We start from the raw sequence: 21,078 nt of genomic DNA, 5'->3' as shown, positions 1-21,078 counted from the left end.
AGCTGTCGTTGCAGATGGTAGCCCAGTCTTGACACGCTCAGTTGCGTTAGCGAGCAAATGGACTCACGGCAGCTAATGAGCCCTAGCAGCCAGTGTCAGACAGCCGAGAAGAAGCCAGGGATTACTGCCCCTTTATATTATCACTGAGTGGTAATTGGCAATGGACAATGGGCAAACGGGAGGTGGAGGGTAATTAAAACAGATAGATAAAAGAATGGAAATAGCAATGGCCAAATGGAAGCCAGCTAGATAATTAGCACTGACAAAGATCAAAGCAATAAATCCCAAGCACAAGGCAGACAGGTACCCTGGTCACGGTTCATGGCTGGCTGGTGTCACCTGATGTCAATGGCTTCTTGTAGTTTTCTTTATTGTTGGTAGACAGGACTTTGTTGGCTTCTCATTTAATGTTATGGTCTTGGTTCTTGAAGATGTGTTCGGAAATAGCAGATTTCAGGTATGTTGACAGAGATCTGATGTTCTTTAAGTCTGGTGTTGAGGACTCTGAGGGTTTCTCCAATGTATTGGCGGCCACAGTTGCAGGGGATCTGGTTTATACATCCTCGGGGGTTGAGACTTACACTGCTTGTGCCTCTGCAATTGGTTGGTAGATATAGGTCTTGATGGACTTGCCACTAGAAAAGGGGACATCTATGTTAGCTTTGTTCTTGATGAGGAGGGAAATCTGATGAGTGACAGGGCCATGGTAGGGTATGGTGATTCTGATGGGTGATGGGGCAGGTTTGGGTCTCGGATCAGAGTTCTTGAGGGTCTTGTGGATGGTTTTGGAGACTAGGTGGGCAGGGTAACTGTTGAGGGACATAGGTGTCACCTTTTCTAGCGGCAAGTCCATCAAGACCCATCTTAAAGCCAATGGCTCATAATAAAGTGTGTATCACTTCTAAATGCCTTTCAAAGACTTGAAAAAATAACATTCTTTCCGAAATTTAACATCAGTTAATATTTCGTTGAAATGATCCCCTACAAAAGACCTATGACCTGTAGTACATCTAAGAAGTCATAATGACCCCCAGTTTTAAGAGGCTGTGGCAAACCCTGAGAATTGATTGTGGTTCAACAATAGAACTGATTGTGTGTCAACAATTGACCACACCTAACAATGAGCTCTTCGCAACAAGGTACAACCATCAGTTCCCAGTCTGCATACAACTTCCATGTGTATGTGTTCCTACCAGTGGCAGTGCTACCCAGAGTCCTGCAGAAGTTGAGGTATAAAAGAGGCAGATATGTCTGCTTTTGGAAGTGGCTTATTGATTAGCCCAGAAGATTGTGGTTCCCAGAGCAAACAAAGATCTCAGGAAACCCGGTCATGGAGCACCCTCTGTGGCTGAAGCAACTAATCAAACCCCTCATGAAGCAGGATCACCTGAGTCATAGCTCATTGGCTCTGCACATGTGGAGCATTTGCAGAAGGCATGGATGACTCCTGGTGTTTCTGTGAGAGACGGATAGGCTATTGTGTGGGCTCACAGGAATTCTACTTATGTGGCAGCCATTTATACAGTTCTGGCAGCTTCGAGATCAGCACAGTGCCAGAAATCACAGCTATGTTAAAGGGCGCTTATAAAGCGCTTCAGACCTGCGTCTTGCAGTCTTGTAAAGATTGACGGAAATTTGGTTGGAAGAAAAGTGAATATAATATAGCGATTTAACAGTTGAACTTCTGGTTCAGCGACAAGTCCCTTGTTTTAGGCTTAATGCAAGATATGTATATACCAGGAAGTAAACAAAAATCAGGATAATTTTATGGGGAAATAATAGCATAGTCACGGTATAAAACAAATTCAACTGGAAAGAGATCTAAAGACCATGACTTGACTTTTATTTAAACAAGTAAAACATATGCTCACTTGAAAGAGTCTGTCAAATAATCGTTACTTGTTGTTGAATCAGTTTACACAGTTATGTGTTGCTGAGATGTGCAGACTGACAAAAGTGTAGTTTTCCTTTTGTAGTCATGAGATGAGAGCTAGTGACTTTGAGCCGACTGACAGAACACTATGAACGCACATTTGAATTTTGTGTTACCAATATAACATTTCAACATGTTCAAATCGATGTCACTCCACTATGTGGTGATAAAAAACCAATACACTAGCTATACAGGTCTAGTAAGAACTGTTCAGACTGTTCTGAAAGTGTTCTCTCCATTAGAAGAATATTAGCTTGTAGCTGGCTGTTACTGTAGGTCCTTACTGAGGTGCTCTTGTTTCCACAGGGGTATGACTGTGACATCAGGCAGTGTGGTGCTGCAGAAAGACACTCAGAACTTGATTGGGATCAGCATCGGTGGTGGCGCCCCACTCTGTCCATGTCTATATGTGGTGCAGGTGTTTGACAACACACCGGCTTCCAAGGAGGGCTCACTGGCTGCGGGGGATGAAATCGTTGGCGTTAACGGACAGTCTGTCAAAGGACGCACCAAGGTGGAAGTAGCCCGAGCTATACAATCTATAAAGGTATTCCCAGTAATAGCTTGTAATTTCTGCTTTGTTTATTTGTGAACATTGATCAACTTTAACTGCTCAATGGTTTAAATGATTAAATTAGTTTTATTTAATGTTGATGGGCATGTATGTGTCTATCTGTGTTTTTGTGATATGTGACAAAAGTGTGATGTGTGTGGTGTTCCAATTGTTTGAAATCTTTTATGATAGGTTTGTTTCAGTTTCCAAACAAGGAATCCACCAGGAAATCAGTTATCGAACAAGTTCCAATAATCAGGTTTATGTCAGTCAGTTTTATATAATTGAGTGAAGTGGTGCAACCACCATTCATGCTGTAATAAAGAAATTGTTTACACATACGAAACTCCTCTTTGTTGATTGTTTGTATGCATAAATTTGATCCAATCATAATATCATAAAATTGATAATAAAATACTAGCCCATATACTTAACTAGCATATATTCCTTCCAATCTTATTAAAGTAGGATGTTTTCCTCCAATACAATAACGGGTACCTCTCTGCATGAAGATCTGAGGACACCTCCATAGAAGGTCGCGTAAGATGAACTTTCTAACCAGCCAATCAATGCCAAGGCTTCTAAATTCTTAGAAGGAATGTGTGAATCATTCAGTCCTGCATGTCTGCTCCATGACCGGGTTTCCTGAGATCTTTGTTTGCTCTGGGAACCACAATATTTAGACACATCACAACACGTAACATAGACACAGTGCATGCTATATAGAAAGATCACATGTCATAAAAACACAGTGTGGACTACTCAAAGTTTGGTAAGGATCACCGCTTTAAAATGTAATACGTCAAAGTGTCAGAGCCAGAGACAATATTATGTGAAGACATGTTGAATGGACAAAGGTCTCTTGTCATGTGCCAAACTATGCCAACAAACAAAATGTGACCAATAATCAGTCAGATCTCCCGTCAAAATGAGAGTATCAGACCAAACTGAAACATAAAAAAATTAACGAAAACAATTTCATTGTACAAAAAAAACAACCTCATTAGCATGCATGTGATCAATGTGATCTGCAGCTCATTCCAAATGTGTTCGATATTGTTGAGGTCTAATGACCAGGCTGGCCTATCAATGCAGACAATGGTCTCCTCACTCTCCTGCCCTAAATAGGCATCAACGACACTGGCACAGTACACACCCAAAATGTCATCCCTGTATCACACAGCTACTGATCCCACCCCAAATCATGATTGAGCCTCACGGAGATGATTTCGCACTACCGTTACGCAGGTCATGGAGGCAGTCAAGAGGTGATGATGTCTTGCTGCAATCAGGAGAAACCTGTCTTCATGTTGCGTGGTGGAACACTTTCGACCACCTGCATGTCGCTGGGTAGATGATCAAAACGTCTAGTATCGATTCTATGCCCTGCTGATCACACTTTGGCTGATACCAAAAACATTTGCAATGTGACGTTGTGTTGACCCAGTTTCAAGCATGCCTATGCATCTGCCTAATTCTTCCGTCATTGTGGTGCTCTCTGATAATGATGTACAATTCTGTCACGATACACCCAAACACAGGCTTTCAAGCTCACCAAGCCCATGACTGCATACCTCTTACCGTTCTTCATGCAGAGAGGTAATGTAAGGGTTTATGTATCTTCCACTGTCTGTATTTGTCTGTGCATCAAAGACTTTATCTATATGATATTATTGTGCAGTTCATGAAATACTGTGTCTATTTGACATATCATATGTCTTTCTAACCTGCACTGTGTCTTTATGATGTGTCTATATATCATGCATTGTGTCTATTTGACATGTGATGTGTCTATTGTAAAGGGTACTTCAAATATGTAATGTGTCTGTTTGACATGTGATCTGTTTATGTATCATGCACTGTCTATGTATCATGCACTGTGTGTGTGTATCATGCACTGTGTGTGTATCATGCACTGTCTCTGTATCATGCACTGTGTCTATTTGACATGTGATCTGGCTATATATCATGCACTGTGTCTATTTGACATGTGATGAGTTTATGTATCATGTCTGTATATCATGCACGGAGTGTGAATCATGCACTGTGTGTGTATCATGCACTGTGTCTGTGTATCATGCATTGTGTCTGTGTATCATGCACTGTGTCTGTATATCATGCACGGTGTGTGTGAATCATGCACTGTGTCTGTGTATCGTGCACTATGTCTGTGTATAATGCACTGTGTCTGTGTATCATGTACTGTGTCTAAGTATCATGCACTGTGCCTGTTTATCATGCACTGTCCGTGTATCATGTACTGTGTATCACGCACTGTGTCTATATATCATGCACTGTGTCTATGTATCATGTACTGTCTTTGTATCATGCACTGTGTCTGTGTATCATGCACTGTGTCTGTGTATCCTGCACTGTGTCTGTGTATCATGCACTGTGTCTGTGTATCATGCACTGTGTCTGTGTATCATGCATTGTGTCTGTATATCATGCACTGTGTCTGTATATCATGCACAGTGTGTGTGAATCATGCACTGTCTAAGTATCATGCACTGTGTCTGTATATCATGCACTGTGTCTGTGTATCATGCACTGTGTCTGTATCATGCATTGTATCTGTGTATCATGCACTGTGTCTGTATATCATGCACGGTGTGTGTGAATCATGCACTGTCTGTGTATCATGCACTATGTCTGTGTATAATGCACTGTCTGTGTATCATGCACTGTCTGTATATCATGCACTGTCTGTGTATCATGCACTGTGTCTGTGTATTATGCACTGTGTCTGTATTATGCACTGTGTCTGTGTATCATGCACTGTGTCTGTTTATCATGCACTGTGTGTGTATCATGCACTGTGTCTGTGTATCATGCACTGTGTCTGTGTATCATGCACTGTCTGTGTATCATGCACTGTGTCTGTGTATAATGCACTATGTCTGTGTATCATGCACTGTCTGTGTATAATGCACTATGTGTGATGTGATGTGTGTAATTATCATGTAATTATCATGTATCCATGGTCATGCTGCAGGCAGAGGTGACCATCAACTACAACAAGCTTCATGCAGATCCTAAACAAGGAAAGACTTTAGATATAGGTATGTGTATGGAACCGTTTGAAAAAATATTTGCAGATGAAAATCTTTGAGTAAACAAGATAATATGTGATTATGTATTTATTGATTACATATTTGTATTGGTCAAGTCATAGTAATATTTACCCATAGAAACATAATTAAAAGTTCAAGTTCTCATACTGTCCTGTACGTGGTAACTCTGTGCTCTGTTGCCCATGTGGCTTCTTGATTGCACAAGGTTTAATGCTAGGACAGATATTTGTTTTATTCTAAGTTTATCCTTTTGTGATTGTTGTTGTTTCCACGAACAAAAAATAAGGTTGTTACATTACTATTTCTGAAAAGGTTGTCATTGTAAAGGATACTACAAATATGTAACTAAGGTATCTTTTTGAACCAAATTCAAACTATGCAAAGATACTCAATCATACGTGTGAACAGAGGTGTACAGCATCTGTCTGCAAGAGTAGGTGGCCAAACAATTTAAATAATGAACTTTTTCTGTCTTTGTTCACTTTCTAGGGGCTGTAGATTTGATATCCATAAACAAAAAGTGCCATATCCCCAGTGGAGATGTGCCCAGTGTATCTTGATCATGTTGATCTGTGTAAAACCTTCCTTTTCCAGTACTAAAGAAAGTGAAGCACCGTGTGGTGGAAACAATGAACTCCAACACTGCAGATGCTCTTGGCCTGAGCAGAGCTATCCTGTGTAATGGTAGGTGGGACTTGGCATCAATAACATTGCTGAATGGTGTATGTCTGTGGTGTATTAGGACAGGTAGTCATGGATCTGTCATATGGGCTGGAGCTTGTGAAGATGATACAGCAACATGTCTGTTCAGAGAATGTCTTGGTCAGGTAGGCAAATCGAATGTGCTTAGGGTTTGGAGCTATGGATTATTGTTGATAGGATTCTTGGATCCATCAGTGTATATATTAATCTAGCTGTCCTTTGTAGTTTGAGGTCGTGGTGGTCGTCGTCGTGGTTCGTGGTCGCTCGTTAGTCATCGTGCCATACAGTCATCATGGCCTACTCTGAGAAATCAAGCAACAAGTCCCTCCCTAGGGAACTTGTAGGAGTTATACTCCCTCTCCTCTCTTTTAGGGTAGCCCACTATACCCTCAACGCCGACCTCTCGGCGGGTACAAAAGCGCTTACCATTACTTTTAATGGCAACCAGCGCAAACAGCCCTGACACAGGAGACAACCTAATCAACCTCAACAGCCTATTCACGACCCTGTCTCGGACACAGCCTCAGCCCGGGATACCGACATGCATGAAACCAATCAAGCCCAAGCCCAAGTCCCTGGGACTCATGTGACTATTTCTTCTCAAACTTTGCCTGTATCAATCTCATCTAACCAGTCTATGGACCCTCCCCCCTCCAGTCCTATTTCACCCCTACCCCCCACCCCCACCTCTGACTCCACCCCCTCTGGCGCTCCCACCCAGGAGAAAAAAAGGAAAGGAATTAGTACCCCCACCCCACCCCCCCTACTAGACCCATGCTACCCAGACTAAAATAACACCTATCCCCCAAACCCACTGTCTAGGCCAAACTACACAAACTCTGGAAATTGAAACCCCCTCCCCCCCCCCTCACCCAAAGCCACCACCATAGACTCCCACACCTCACCCATCAAGGCCCCTGAGTTCTTGACCATCCCCACTCAAACCGACCCCTTTCAAAAAACATTTGTCACAGAAACCCAGCTAACCTCTGACCTCACGCAGCATGCAGATCAAATCCTCTCATCTCATTACCTCCTCCCAACACCCCAACACTTGAAGCCCCTGGCATACGCATTTATAAAAGTACCCATGACAGATCAAAACTCACCATTATCCAATATTTAAATCAAGAGCGCTTTGAACATGAAATTTCCACCATCCAAGATTAAATTCCTTCCTCATTGACATTCAAGAACAGGGCATTCAACTAACTTCCCAGTTTATCACAAATACAACAGCCCATTTTATAAAAAAATCCTACCTCCAGCTCTCCCTTCATGACTACAAACTAACTAAATTTCTGCTAAGCGGCTCCCTTGCCTCTAACACTGTTACACATAGCCCTCCACGTGCCCTCCTATCCACCTTCGCCATCCCCGTCATCCAAATCACTAATCGCCACACTCACCACTGTAAAAATATTTAGAACCTTCCAAATAAAACAAAGTCACTCAATGATGGTCAATGTAAACAAACTTCTTCCATTTCGGATCGGGATCGAAATATCACAGTGGACCGTCTTCTACGACGTCCGCGCAAAAAACTTTCACTTATCCATACCACTAACTTAGGTAGCCAATTAACCAGCCACTCGACATGCACCAACGCACACACGCCAACTCCAGCCATGCCCCCTCTCCCCTTCCCAGCCATTCTATTCCCTTTTTTCTTTCTTTATTAACTCCCATTATAATTAAATTACAGCCTAACTGTAATCATCTCACCCACTATGCCTTACATTTATTAGTATAGTTTAGACAATAAGATCAATTCTTATCTCTCCCTTTCCCTACTTTAGGTTTATGCCCCCTTCATTTACAGTTTTTTGGGTATGGTGTTTATCTTTTTATTTGTTATATATTTAAAGTTATTAACCCACCTACCCCGACTGCGAAATTGCCTGAGGTAGAAGCGGTCGTAAAAAATCTTTAAATCTCTCTCTCTCTCTGTCGTTTGAATTTTTGTAATGGCTACTGATCGTAGTCGGGTTGGGTTTTCCTTCTTATTGACTTCTGATGTAAAGGCAGTGTCAACTTTGGGATATTAAAAAGGCGAAGAATTGTGTAACCCTTTAAAGTGACTCCCTGGTGTCTGAATGTCATAACAGTCAATACAGATGAGAATACATACTATTATCCCAGATAGCTTCAGTAAGGGATTTTTCCAAGTTATGGTTTCTTCTTGGATATTTTAGTCATGCCATATTTTTTCAAAAAAGTGTTAGCATCCCCAGAACTATAATTTTGCCTGATCTCTTCTAAGTTTCAGTGGGTGTTCTCGTGTATTTACTTGTAGTGCTTCTCGTTCTAGTGAGGTAACTGTTGCTGCATCTGTGGACAGTATTTGATTCTGTGTGAAAGGCCTTACTTACTTACTTACTTTGGAGATTTAACGTGCGCTTTCAGACTGATGCGCATTTCGCACACGGGCCCGGCCAGGCCATTTAATGTGTTTCCGAAAGGGGCGAAAGTGGTCTGTGCAACCCAAGAGGGGGGGTTTAGGGGCTGCTTATATAGAATTTGGGAATTTTGAGATTTGGAATATATGTCGATGGGGTTGGGGAGGAGAACTAAGGGAGCTAGGTATGGTGGATGTTTGTTTGTTTATGTGATTTTGACTTAGTGGCATTTCTCCTGTTAAGGCCTGAAGTGAGGTGTAGGAGGTGCCATGTTGGGTGCGTGTAATTAGTTTGAGAGCCTGATATTGTATTGAGTCAAGTTTTTTAGATAGAGAGTTGTTTAGGGTGTTGTATATGGCACAGCCGTAGTCTAGTTTTGATCTAATTAGTGATATGTAGAGAGAGAGGAGGGTATCTTTGGAGGCTCCCCAGTTAGAGCCAGTTAGGCATCTTAGGGTGTTTAGGTCTTAACTGCATTTAGTTCTTAGGTTTTGGATGTGAGCATCCCAGGTGAGATGTTCATCGAAAATAAGTCCTAAGAATTTGGTTTGTTTTTGAAATTTGATTGTTTGATTGTTTAGCTGGAGGATTATGTTTGAATACTATTCCAGTTGTTTTTTCTGAGTTAAGGGAGAAGCCCCATTTGTCAGCCCTTTGTTGTATTTTATTAAGAGATTTTTGGAGTAAATTTTGGACCATTTTCATGCTTTTAGTGCGGATCCAGATGGCTCCATCATCCGCGAATTTTGATGTGTTTACTTTAGGGGATAGGCCCTCGAATAGATCGTTTATCATTATATTGAAGAGGGTGGGGCTGAGGATACTGCCCTGTGGAGTGCCATTTTCTAGGGGACATTGGTCCGATAGTGTTTGGTCTATACCCACGGTTATTTTACGATTGTTTAGGAAGTCCTGGATGTAGTTTATTATGTGACCTTTGAGTCCTATTTTTTTAAGTTTTTGTATTAGCCCATCGTGCCATACCATGTCGAAAGCTTTAGAGAAGTCTAAGAAGATGCCTGTGGTATATTGTTTATTTAGTTGTCCTGTCTTAATATCTTGTTCTAGTCGGGCAAGGTTATCTAGGGTTGATCGGCCAGGAGTGAAACCGCTTTGATCTGGGTTTATGATGTTATTTTGGGTTAAGTAATGTTGTAATCTATTTTTTAGCCATTGATTCCATTACTTAACATAAGTTTGAAGTTAGGGATATTGGTCTATAATTAGCTGGTTTATTAGGTTTAAAGGCCTTACAACCATTGGCTATCTTATCTGATACGTAATTTCTAGAGGTGCAGCTGAGTATACAAAGATGTGACTGAAATTGAGATTTACAAGACTGAGATGTAGGTGTGTGTACAAGACTGAGATGTAGGTGTGTCTACAAGACTGAGATGTAGGTGTATGTACAAGACTGAGATGTAGGTATGTGTACAAGACTGAGATGTAGATGTGTCTACAAGACTGAGATGTAGGTATGTGTACAAGACTGAGATGTAGGTGTGTCTACAAGACTGAGATGTAGGTGTGTGTACAAGACTGAGATGTAGGTGTATGTACAAGACTGAGATGTAGGTGTATGTACAAGACTGAGATGTAGGTGTATGTACAAGACTGAGATGTAGGTGTATGTACAAGACTGAGATGTAGGTGTATGTACAAGACTGAGATGTAGGTGTATGTACAAGACTGAGATGTAGGTGTGTGTACAAGACTAAGATGTAGGTGTGTGTACAAGACTGAGATGTAGGTGTGTCTACAAGACTGATATGTAGGTGTATGTACAAGACTGAGATGTAGGTGTGTCTACAAGACTGAGATGTAGGTGTGTGTACAAGACTGAGATGTAGGTGTATGTACAAGACTGAGATGTAGGTGTATGTACAAGACTGGGATGTAGGTGTATGTACAAGTCTGAGATGTAGGTGTATGTACAAGACTGAGATGTAGGTGTATGTACAAGACTGAGATGTAGGTGTATGTACAAGACTGAGATGTAGGTGTATGTACAAGACTGAGAATGAGATGTAGGTGTATGTACAAGACTGAGATGTAGGTGTGTGTACAAGACTGAGATGTAGGTGTATGTACAAGACTGAGAATGAGATGTAGGTGTATGTACAAGACTGAGATGTAGGTGTATGTACAAGACTGAGATGTAGGTGTATGTACAAGACTGAGAATGAGATGTAGGTGTATGTACAAGACTGAGATGTAGGTGTATGTACAAGACTGAGATGTAGGTGTGTGTACAAGACTGAGATGTAGGTGTATGTACAAGACTGAGATGTAGGTGTATGTACAAGACTGAGATGTAGGTGTGTCTACAAGACTGAGATGTAGGTGTATGTACAAGACTGAGATGTAGGTGTATGTACAAGACTGAGATGTAGGTGTATGTACAAGACTGAGATGTAGGTGTGTCTACAAGACTGAGATGTAGGTGTATGTACAAGACTGAGATGTGGGTGTGTGTACAAGACTGAGATCTAGGTGTGTGTACAAGACTGAGATGTAGGTGTGTGTACAAGACTGAGATGTAGGTGTATGTACAAGACTGAGATGTAGGTATGTGTACAAGACTGAGATGTAGGTGTATGTACAAGACTGAGATGTAGGTGTGTGTACAAGACTGAGATGTAGGTATGTGTACAAGACTGAGATGTAGGTGTATGTACAAGACTGAGATGTAGGTGTGTGTACAAGACTGAGATGTAGGTGTGTGTACAAGACTGAGATGTAGGTGTGTGTACAAGACTGAGATGTAGGTGTATGTACAAGACTGAGATGTAGGTGTGTGTACAAGACTGAGATGTAGGTGTGTGTACAAGACTGAGATATAGGTGTATGTACAAGACTGAGATGTAGGTGTGTCTACAAGACTGAGATGTAGGTGTGTCTACAAGACTGAGATGTAGGTGTGTCTACAAGACTGAGATGTAGGTATGTGTACAAGACTGAGATGTAGGTGTATGTACAAGACTGAGATGTAGGTGTGTCTACAAGACTGAGATGTAGGTGTGTGTACAAGACTGAGATGTAGGTATGTGTACAAGACTGAGATGTAGGTGTGTCTACAAGACTGAGATGTAGGTGTATGTACAAGACTGAGATGTAGGTGTATGTACAAGACTGAGATGTAGGTGTATGTACAAGACTGAGATGTAGGTGTGTGTACAAGACTGAGATGTAGGTATGTGTACAAGACTGAGATGTAGGTGTATGTACAAGACTGAGATGTAGGTGTATGTACAAGACTGAGATGTAGGTGTGTGTACAAGACTGAGATGTAGGTGTGTGTACAAGACTGAGATGTAGGTGTGTGTACAAGACTGAGATGTAGGTATGTGTACAAGACTGAGATGTAGGTGTGTGTACAAGACTGAGATGTAGGTGTATGTACAAGACTGAGATGTAGGTGTGTGTACAAGACTGAGATGTAGGTGTATGTACAAGACTGAGATGTAGGTGTATGTACAAGACTGAGATGTAGGTGTGTGTACAAGACTGAGATGTAGGTGTATGTACAAGACTGAGATGTAGGTGTGTCTACAAGACTGAGATGTAGGTGTGTGTACAAGACTGAGATGTAGGTGTATGTACAAGACTGAGATGTAGGTGTATGTACAAGACTGAGATGTAGGTGTGTGTACAAGACTGAGATGTAGGTGTGTGTACAAGACTGAGATGTAGGTGTGTGTACAAGACTGAGATGTAGGTATGTGTACAAGACTGAGATGTAGGTGTGTGTACAAGACTGAGATGTAGGTGTATGTACAAGACTGAGATGTAGGTGTGTGTACAAGACTGAGATGTAGGTGTATGTACAAGACTGAGATGTAGGTGTATGTACAAGACTGAGATGTAGGTGTGTGTACAAGACTGAGATGTAGGTGTATGTACAAGACTGAGATGTAGGTGTGTGTACAAGACTGAGATGTAGGTGTGTGTACAAGACTGAGATGTAGGTGTATGTACAAGACTGAGATGTAGGTGTATGTACAAGTCTGAGATGTAGGTGTATGTACAAGTCTGAGATGTAGGTATGTGTACAAGACTGAGATGTAGGTGTATGTACAAGACTAAGATGTAGGTGTGTGTACAAGACTGAGATGTAGGTGTATGTACAAGACTAAGATGTAGGTGTATGTACAAGACTGAGATGTAGGTGTGTGTACAAGACTGAGATGTAGGTGTGTCTACAAGACTGAGATGTAGGTGTGTCTACAAGACTGAGATGTAGGTGTATGTACAAGACTAAGATGTAGGTGTGTGTACAAGACTGAGATGTAGGTGTATGTACAAGACTAAGATGTAGGTGTGTGTACAAGACTGAGATGTAGGTGTATGTACAAGACTAAGATGTAGGTGTATGTACAAGACTGAGATGTAGGTGTGTGTACAAGACTGAGATGTAGGTGTGTCTACAAGACTGAGATGTAGGTGTATGTACAAGACTGAGATGTAGGTGTGTGTACAAGACTGGGATGTAGGTGTATGTACAAGACTGGGATGTAGGTGTATGTACAAGACTGAGATGTAGGTGTGTCTACAATACTGAGATGTAGGTGTATGTACAAGACTGAGATGTAGGTGTGTGTACAATACTGAGATGTAGGTGTGTGTACAAGACTGAGATGTAGGTGTGTGTACAAGACTGAGATGTAGGTGTATGTACAAGACTGAGATGTAGGTGTATGTACAAGACTGGGATGTAGGTGTATGTACAAGACTGAGATGTAGGTGTGTCTACAAGACTGAGATGTAGGTGTATGTACAAGACTGAGATGTAGGTGTATGTACAAGACTGAGATGTAGGTGTATGTACAAGACTGGGATGTAGGTGTATGTACAAGACTGAGATGTAGGTGTATGTACAAGACTGAGATGTAGGTGTGTCTACAAGACTGAGATGTAGGTGTGTGTACAAGACTGAGATGTAGGTGTATGTACAAGACTAAGATGTAGGTGTGTGTACAAGACTGGGATGTAGGTGTATGTACAAGACTGAGATGTAGGTGTGTGTACAAGACTGAGATGTAGGTGTGTGTACAAGACTGAGATGTAGGTGTGTCTACAAGACTGAGATGTAGGTGTATGTACAAGACTGAGATGTAGGTGTATGTACAAGACTGAGATGTAGGTGTATGTACAAGACTGAGATGTAGGTGTATGTACAAGACTGAGATGTAGGTGTGTGTACAAGACTGAGATGTAGGTGTGTGTACAAGACTGAGATGTAGGTGTGTGTACAAGACTGAGATGTAGGTGTGTGTACAAGACTGAGATGTAGGTGTATGTACAAGGCTTAGATGCAGGTGTATGTACAAGACTGAGAATGAGATGTAGGTGTGTCTACAAGACTGAGATGTAGGTGTATGTACAAGACTAAGATGTAGGTGTATGTACAAGGCTTAGATGCAGGTGTATGTACAAGACTGAGAATGAGATGTAGGTGTATATACAAGACTGAGAATGAGATGTAGGTGTGTCTACAAGACTGAGATGTAGGTGTATGTCCAAGGCTTAGATGCAGGTGTATGTACAAGACTAAGATGTAGGTGTATCTACAAGGCTTAGATGTGGGTGTGTCTACAAGACTAAGATGTAGGTGTATGTCCAGAACTACAATGTAGATGTATGTACAAGGCTTAGATGCAGGTGTATGTTATAGATGGGCTGGTCAAGAAGTTGGAGGAGCTGGAGAACACAGGTGGCATGTACCAGGGGCTCATTGACCAGACCAAAAGGCTGTTGAAGGCCACCTTTGACCTGTCCAAATCTCATAAAGGTATTTGTTGTTAAAAGCAACATTATCAGTATCTATTTACATAAGTTTGTCGGACAGTCTATATTAGGCAAAGCTTGAAATGGTTTGAATATCATTTGTGCAAAATGAAGGATATTTTTTTCTCTTTCTCTTTTTTGTAGTACATTCATGTCATGTAGACTGATATTTTTTTTATTTAATCTCTTTAAGGTCTGGGAGACGAACATGTCATGGTATATGGAAGGTTTACCTTTGATTGTAAACTTATGCTAGCTGTAAGTTTTCGAATTATCCAGATTATGTTGTCTGTGTTATTTGTTTGTAGCACTGAAGTATGTGTGTGGTTAAATTCACAGCCTTTGGTGAGGTGTTCAACTGTATTGGGATGAGGGAGCCACAGCCTGCTGCTGGGGAGGCCTTCACTAAGTTTGGAGAAGCTCACAAGAACATGGAAAAGTTTGCCATAAAAATGCTGAAGACTGTAAAGCCAGTAAGTAGCAGTGGGACAGACAGGCATACTATGTCAGTGGGTCTTAAGTATTCATGACTTGCCCATTGCATTTTAAATTTTTCTGTGTATTTCAGTGCATCAAAAACAGTTCATAAAGACAGTTTGAAATCGTATCGTACTTCATCAGTACCGTATTTTCTTGAGTATAGTGCGCACTCGAGTACAATGCGCACCCCCCTCTAGCAGATTCAGTATTTTGAAATATTTTTTTTTAATAATATTATGCACAGAAAAAATTACACCGTACCCCTTCAGCGAATTCCAGTAAACGAACTGGTGATGAGAAACTTGGTCAGTACAAATTTGAAATTAAAGATAAAAAAATCAGCAGACATGTTGATGTACCATTGAAATTGTATTTTTTGTTCTGCTAGGCTTTGTTTAATATCCAGGGATAAAGATTACCTTGTGTAATTTCTCGTAAACTAAACCAGAAATAGCGATCAGCTGTTCACACATTTTCATGGAATCTATCGGTGATTCGGTCAAGACACACCCAATACTTTACAGGGTTTTAATGCAAGGATCGGCAAAACTTGTATCTGAAACTTTTTTTTTTAATAATATATTCAAATATCTTGTTATTTTAGCTGTAACTAATTATATTTAAAATAATTATGACCCTAAGCGAAGCAGCTGATTGCTATCGCTATTGTTATTTTTCACATGGAACCAGTTTGACCAGTCACCGTCGAGGCCCCAGCGCATGTTCGCGAGAACTACATGTTGACATAGAATTGTCAAACTATAACAAATATGACCTTTAACGAGTCAATGTATGGCATTTATGATAAATGTATCCATTCTCTGTCAACTAAAGTTTGTTTCAAGGCATCAATAGCAGTAATCTGACCGTGGTTGCTGTTAATAACGGTGAGTTGTGCAATCTTCCGATCGCTTTACACCTGATTTTGCCGAAATTAATTCAATCAATATTAAAAGGAATTTTTAATAAAATTTATAAAATATAAAATATAAAATTTATGAACATAAGTCCAGATATACAAAGAACACTTTTTATAGCCAGACTGTGTAATTACATGATTAATTTGCGTACTTCAGTATGGATTTGTTGACATGGTATTTCCGGTGTTGCGTGCTCACGGTAATGTCTTTCTGTTGGGGGAAAAAAACATCAAAACTCATTATTGCATGTTTAATGTGCACCCCCTTCTACCCCCTTCTACACAAGAAAATACGGTAGAGGCTTGTAAATCATTTTGGTCATGCTTCCATGCTTCGTTTTTGTAATGGCTGTCCTCACGGTAATTTATGCACTAGCAGTAAACTATGATGGACGTCACCATGATTACAATCTAAGTGAAACTAATGGCAAGAATGGATCTGCTACAATCATCCATATGAATTAAATTTTTTAACTTATCCTGCATTACTCCTTAATGCATTTACTGCTGTATTTTTTGACAGAAAGACTAAGCTGTGAGAGGTCCAGCTGCAGAAGAAGTTGTTCGAACCAGTGGTGTAGCAGTACCCTCACACAGCCTCCACATGACCTGAATGTGGTGACGTCACATAAGAGCACATTACTGCTTTGTCAGTCAACACGGACAGACATGTTTTGAGATTAAAGCCTCTGCAGTTTTCCAGCATCCTTTGCTTGTTATTAATTAATCATTTTCCCATGCTATTGCGTTGTTGTTTATGGTTTGTGCCTTTTTGGTCTTATCCATACATAATTTATAGTATATTTCCTCTTGTTTGTGGCTCAGTCATGGTAAATATGGGTGTATTGTTGTTCTATTCTGCCATTTTGAATTCACTACGTGGCCACGCTTTTGTGTTGTTAATTTTTTTTATTGTATTGGTAATTCATTACCGATATATTTGTGTATAATACACACTGGTTTTTTCACAATTTTAGACTCCAAACTTAGGGGTGCATATTATACACGAGAACTAAATGTTACCCCCTTTTCCCCAGCCATACAACGGAAGACGACCAATGGAACTTTATGACCAGAAATTACTGGTAGTTAATTCCACTGGGGCGGTATTCATAAAAGAACTAAGTCTGAAAAAAATTTAAGTCTTGAAAAAAACTAAGTTTTTTACCTTTTCTGACTTAAGTTTTAAGATTTTACTTAGGTCATATTCATGAAGCGACTTAGGCTTAATTTTTACCAATTTCTGACTTAAATCTTAAGACTGGGTAGGGGTAGGCTTAACTACAAGGTGTTTGACTTAAGTCAGTAAACAAAATGGCTGCCGTACCGCTAGGTCGTCGTTCGTTTCATCAAAGAAGACAAAGTCTTGTTGAATACAACGATGAGGAGTTGATACGGCGATATCGTTTAGATGGAAATGGCATTAGGTACGTAGCTAATTTAATAGCAGCTGACGTGGAGCCTGCAACCAACCGTGACCACGCACTTGACGAGATACAAAAGACGCTGATCACATTAAGGTACTTTGCAACGGGAAAGTTTCAGTTGTGTAATGCAGATGATCAAGGTGTCACCCAGCCCACCATTTCCTCCTCTTTCGTCCAGTTAGGCTTCCTCTTCTTCATATCTGCCTCTGACATGACGTTGGCAATGTGGACAAAGTTTCGCTGTGTGTGTCGTCTGCCGTAAATAGCAACCAGGAAATCCCACCGAAAAAGACGTTCACACTTTTTTTTTAAAGAGTTCCACCGGAAGTTTAAAAATAGCCGGGATTCCCCCTAGTGATCACGCGGGTAGGTACTACGAAACTGACTTAGTTTTTCTTTTGATACTTAGCTAAGTTTCGGACTTAGCATCTTTATGAATATCAAGTTAAGTCTCAGACTTAGCTAAGTCAGATTTCTAAAACTTAAGTTTAGACTTAAGAAAAATCTTAGTTTCTTTTTGAATACCGCCTCTGATGTATAAGCAGGAATCACAACACATACCTTTATCTTTCTGTGATAATAATGATATATTTAATTTTTATTACCACTTATTTGTTTCAGCTACTTGTTTGTGAATTAATTTGAAAATTAAAACATGTTTGTAAATGTCATTAGTTGAACAATCGATATATCCAACTTTGGAATGAAGGTATTACAACTACCACCTGAACTTCATTTATAAACATTTTCTGAAGACTATATGCGAAGGTCTAAAATGTTACGTCTAGTTTTTAATTAATTGTCGTTTTTAGAAGTAACATAACTTCGTATAAAATCACTGCCACGGGCTAATGTGCATGGCCTATCACATGACCAGACTTTTCTCTCGTCTTTTAACAAACGCTAAGATCAGAACAGACTAAGGCTTTACATATTGTTTTGCATAATTATATAGATATGCTACTAAAACTGTTACTGTTAGGTGCACAACAAAATATATTTATTCATATAAGTGACAGTAACTCTCGCACTCCGTGTGGCTTCGATGACAGCATGTGATGTAAACAAAGGAAAAATATGCAAATGGAAATAGTTTTTCACATTTTGGCATATTTTCTCATTGAAAGTTAACCATGACACATGTTTATCTAGATGTGTAGACTCATCAAAAATGAAAATATTATCATTGTTGCTGTAAATAATGTGATTTGGCGCTGCCACAGTATGTGGTTAAGCGGACCCTATGGAACGGGGTAAATGGAAGTTGTAAGTATCGCACAGACAAACCATGTCGCCGAAATGTAGGTAAACATTGAATGAAATTTTAAATAAAATTAGTTAGATGTACTGTGAACACATTTTTATTACCAGATGATGTAACAAGAGGATTATTTTGCATAATTCAAAACAGATTTGTTGATATGCTATTTCCGATGTCTGTGCTTATCATACACGAGAACAAATTTTTCCAGGATTTAATTGCCCATAATTAGGGGTGCGTATCATACACGAGTTTGTATTATACACAAATAAATACAGCACCCTTTATTTAAATGGTCCAGAAAGCCCTGGAACACTACACTCAACATGCTTCAGCTAAGTATTCCAAGGGGAATTATCTGCCTCGCCCTTAAGGACCACTCTAGACTTCCTCCAGCTTTCAGGACAGAGGGCGATGCTGCAGCAAGTCGCCGGGCAATTACCAGCCTCACCGTGATCGACACCAAGGCAAGGGTGCCGATCAGAAGGGCAAGTGCTGAACTGTTGGACAACAATGACTGGGACCTCACACCCCCAGTCATTCCAGTCACCGCTGTAGAGACTCGACAGGTTTTTGATAAATTGAGCCATACCAGAGGACCCGTATGTCACCAATGTCCTCCGCAAGACACCTACACCCACCATCAGTGCCAACTCCTGTGCGACAACATAAAGGAATATTCTGCTACACAAGGAGGCTTTCAAGATTGTTCATGAGCTGGTCAGACATCTGGGATTCTACTCCACCGTATTTCTGGTCCCAAAGAAGGGGTCAGACAAACTTTGCATGATACACAATCTCACTGATTTCAATCGACACTACCTGGAATGTCCACGTCCACATCCAAGTCCACATCCACATCCACATCCACATTCATGTCCACGTTGAGGCTGCTCAGGACTAAAATCAACGCCAACTATTCCCTGATTAGCCTGATGTCCAGGATGCGCATCTCCATGTGCCCATCCATCCCAGTGACATGATATTCCTCAGGTTCTTCAATGGTATCCATTACCAGTGGGTGGTCCTACCATTTGGAATTTCCATGGCCCATGGCTTTTCACACAAAGCCCATGGCCGCCTATTTGCACCTAAGGAACATCAACTCCTAGTCTTTCATTGCCTCTTCATTTTTTCGGAGACCTGTTTCTCGGCAACTTCCGACCTCTTACAGGTACCCAGGGACAGGTGATATATATAAGATACTCCACCACCTACTCCCAGCTTTTCATCAAGCCCGGACACTCCGCCAACGCACTTCGGCGCAGGACCTGACTTCCAGTGGACAACTCCAGCTATGTCCAACTCAGCAGTTCCTCGCCCCCTTCATCAGGCGCCAGATCCAATCATTGTCCTCTTTATCTTTATCATACTCCCGGTCCACCTGCAACCATTTCTTCGTTGGCGGACAGTTGAGTCAAATGCTTTCGGTGGTGTCTCCTTGACCACACTCAAACCTGCGTTACATCTATTCGTAGACCCCTCCAAACCAGGATGGGGAGCTCATCTGAAGGCTCAGACGACCTCAGGGCTGTAGCCAGCATCACTGGCACAGCAACAAACTAGAATTAGAAGCGCTCATTCTGGCGGTCACGCATTCGGGAACTCTCCACTCTTCATCTCTGCTGTCACAGACATTCTGCTTCTTCAGACTAGTAGACCGTCTCGACTTGCACTTCCTAGCGACACCTTCCCTGTCGCTTAACAGATTCGCTGTCCAGATCAGACAGTGGCTCCCACTGAATGGGAGTTACATCCCAAAGTGATTTGCCGACAGATGGACCATCCGACCTATTTGCCACCGGTCAGAACTCCCAGCTGCGGACCTACATCTCTTCAGTCCCGGGTCCGCAAGCATTGGTAGTTGACGCCCTCAGCGTCCCCCAAGAATTATTACTTCCCAGAATTCTCCAAAGATCAGAGACACTAGGAACCTAGTTCTGATTTTGGTTGCGCCTTGGTGGCTTGTGAGAAGTTGGTTCATCGAGCTCAGAAATCTCGCCAGGGACAATCCATGTCAACTTCAAGTTTGGCCAAATCTACTGATCCAACCACACATCAAATTATCGCATCCGCCCCCCAACAGGTCTTCTGCACACCTGCTACATTTGTAGGGTGCCTTAAGTGACAAGGGCTACTCATCGAGGGATTGAGGGTGGTTAAGACCATAGATTTGGCACACAGACCTTCCACACGGGGTCTATACAATGACAAGGTGAGTTCCTTTAAGTCTTTTTGTAAAGACAGGCGTCAGGATCCCACCTCTGCTTTCCCACAATTCTAGGCTGAATTTTTATACAACAGATGTCACCTCAAGGACTATTTCAACATACCTGGTTGCCATTAATTCGGTGCAAGCCATTCTTGAAGATTGTAGAATGACGAAGATACCGGAATTACAAGCCTTGCTGCGCTCGTTTCAACTGGAAGATCGGAATGTGGTATTGGAGTTGTTATGGGCGGCTCCCTTCGAGAGATTGCATTCATCATCATTTTATGTCCTCACCAAGAAATTGTTTTTTCTTTTGGCAGCTGGGATCAGT

The 21,078-nt window shown here is 41.2% G+C and overlaps 1 protein-coding gene across 5 annotated transcripts in view; it reads left to right on the top strand.

Annotated features, from left to right (window-relative positions):
• The window catches only part of LOC124123056 (PRKCA-binding protein-like), a 79,386-nt gene that overhangs the window by 39,867 nt on the left and 18,441 nt on the right, over window positions 1-21,078 (top strand). For 4 of the 5 annotated variants that reach the window (XM_046486290.1, XM_046486291.2, XM_046486288.2 and 1 more), the window contains 5 exons: window positions 2,240-2,480; window positions 5,479-5,548; window positions 6,155-6,244; window positions 14,336-14,452; window positions 14,788-14,921. In XM_046486290.1, the coding sequence (XP_046342246.1) occupies window positions 2,240-2,480; window positions 5,479-5,548; window positions 6,155-6,244; window positions 14,336-14,452; window positions 14,788-14,921 (652 nt within the window). The remainder of the gene's footprint in view (window positions 1-2,239; window positions 2,481-5,478; window positions 5,549-6,154; window positions 6,245-14,335; window positions 14,453-14,787; window positions 14,922-21,078) is intronic. The other variant, XM_046486289.2, reaches the window with a different exon arrangement.

Source organism: Haliotis rufescens, unplaced genomic scaffold, assembly GCF_023055435.1.
Source record: "Haliotis rufescens isolate VD_foot unplaced genomic scaffold, xgHalRufe1.0.p SCAF_28, whole genome shotgun sequence".
NCBI classification, from domain to species: domain Eukaryota; kingdom Metazoa; phylum Mollusca; class Gastropoda; order Lepetellida; family Haliotidae; genus Haliotis; species Haliotis rufescens.
The sequence above is the reverse complement of the archived record's forward strand: the minus strand, read 5'-3'. Positions and strand labels throughout refer to the sequence as shown.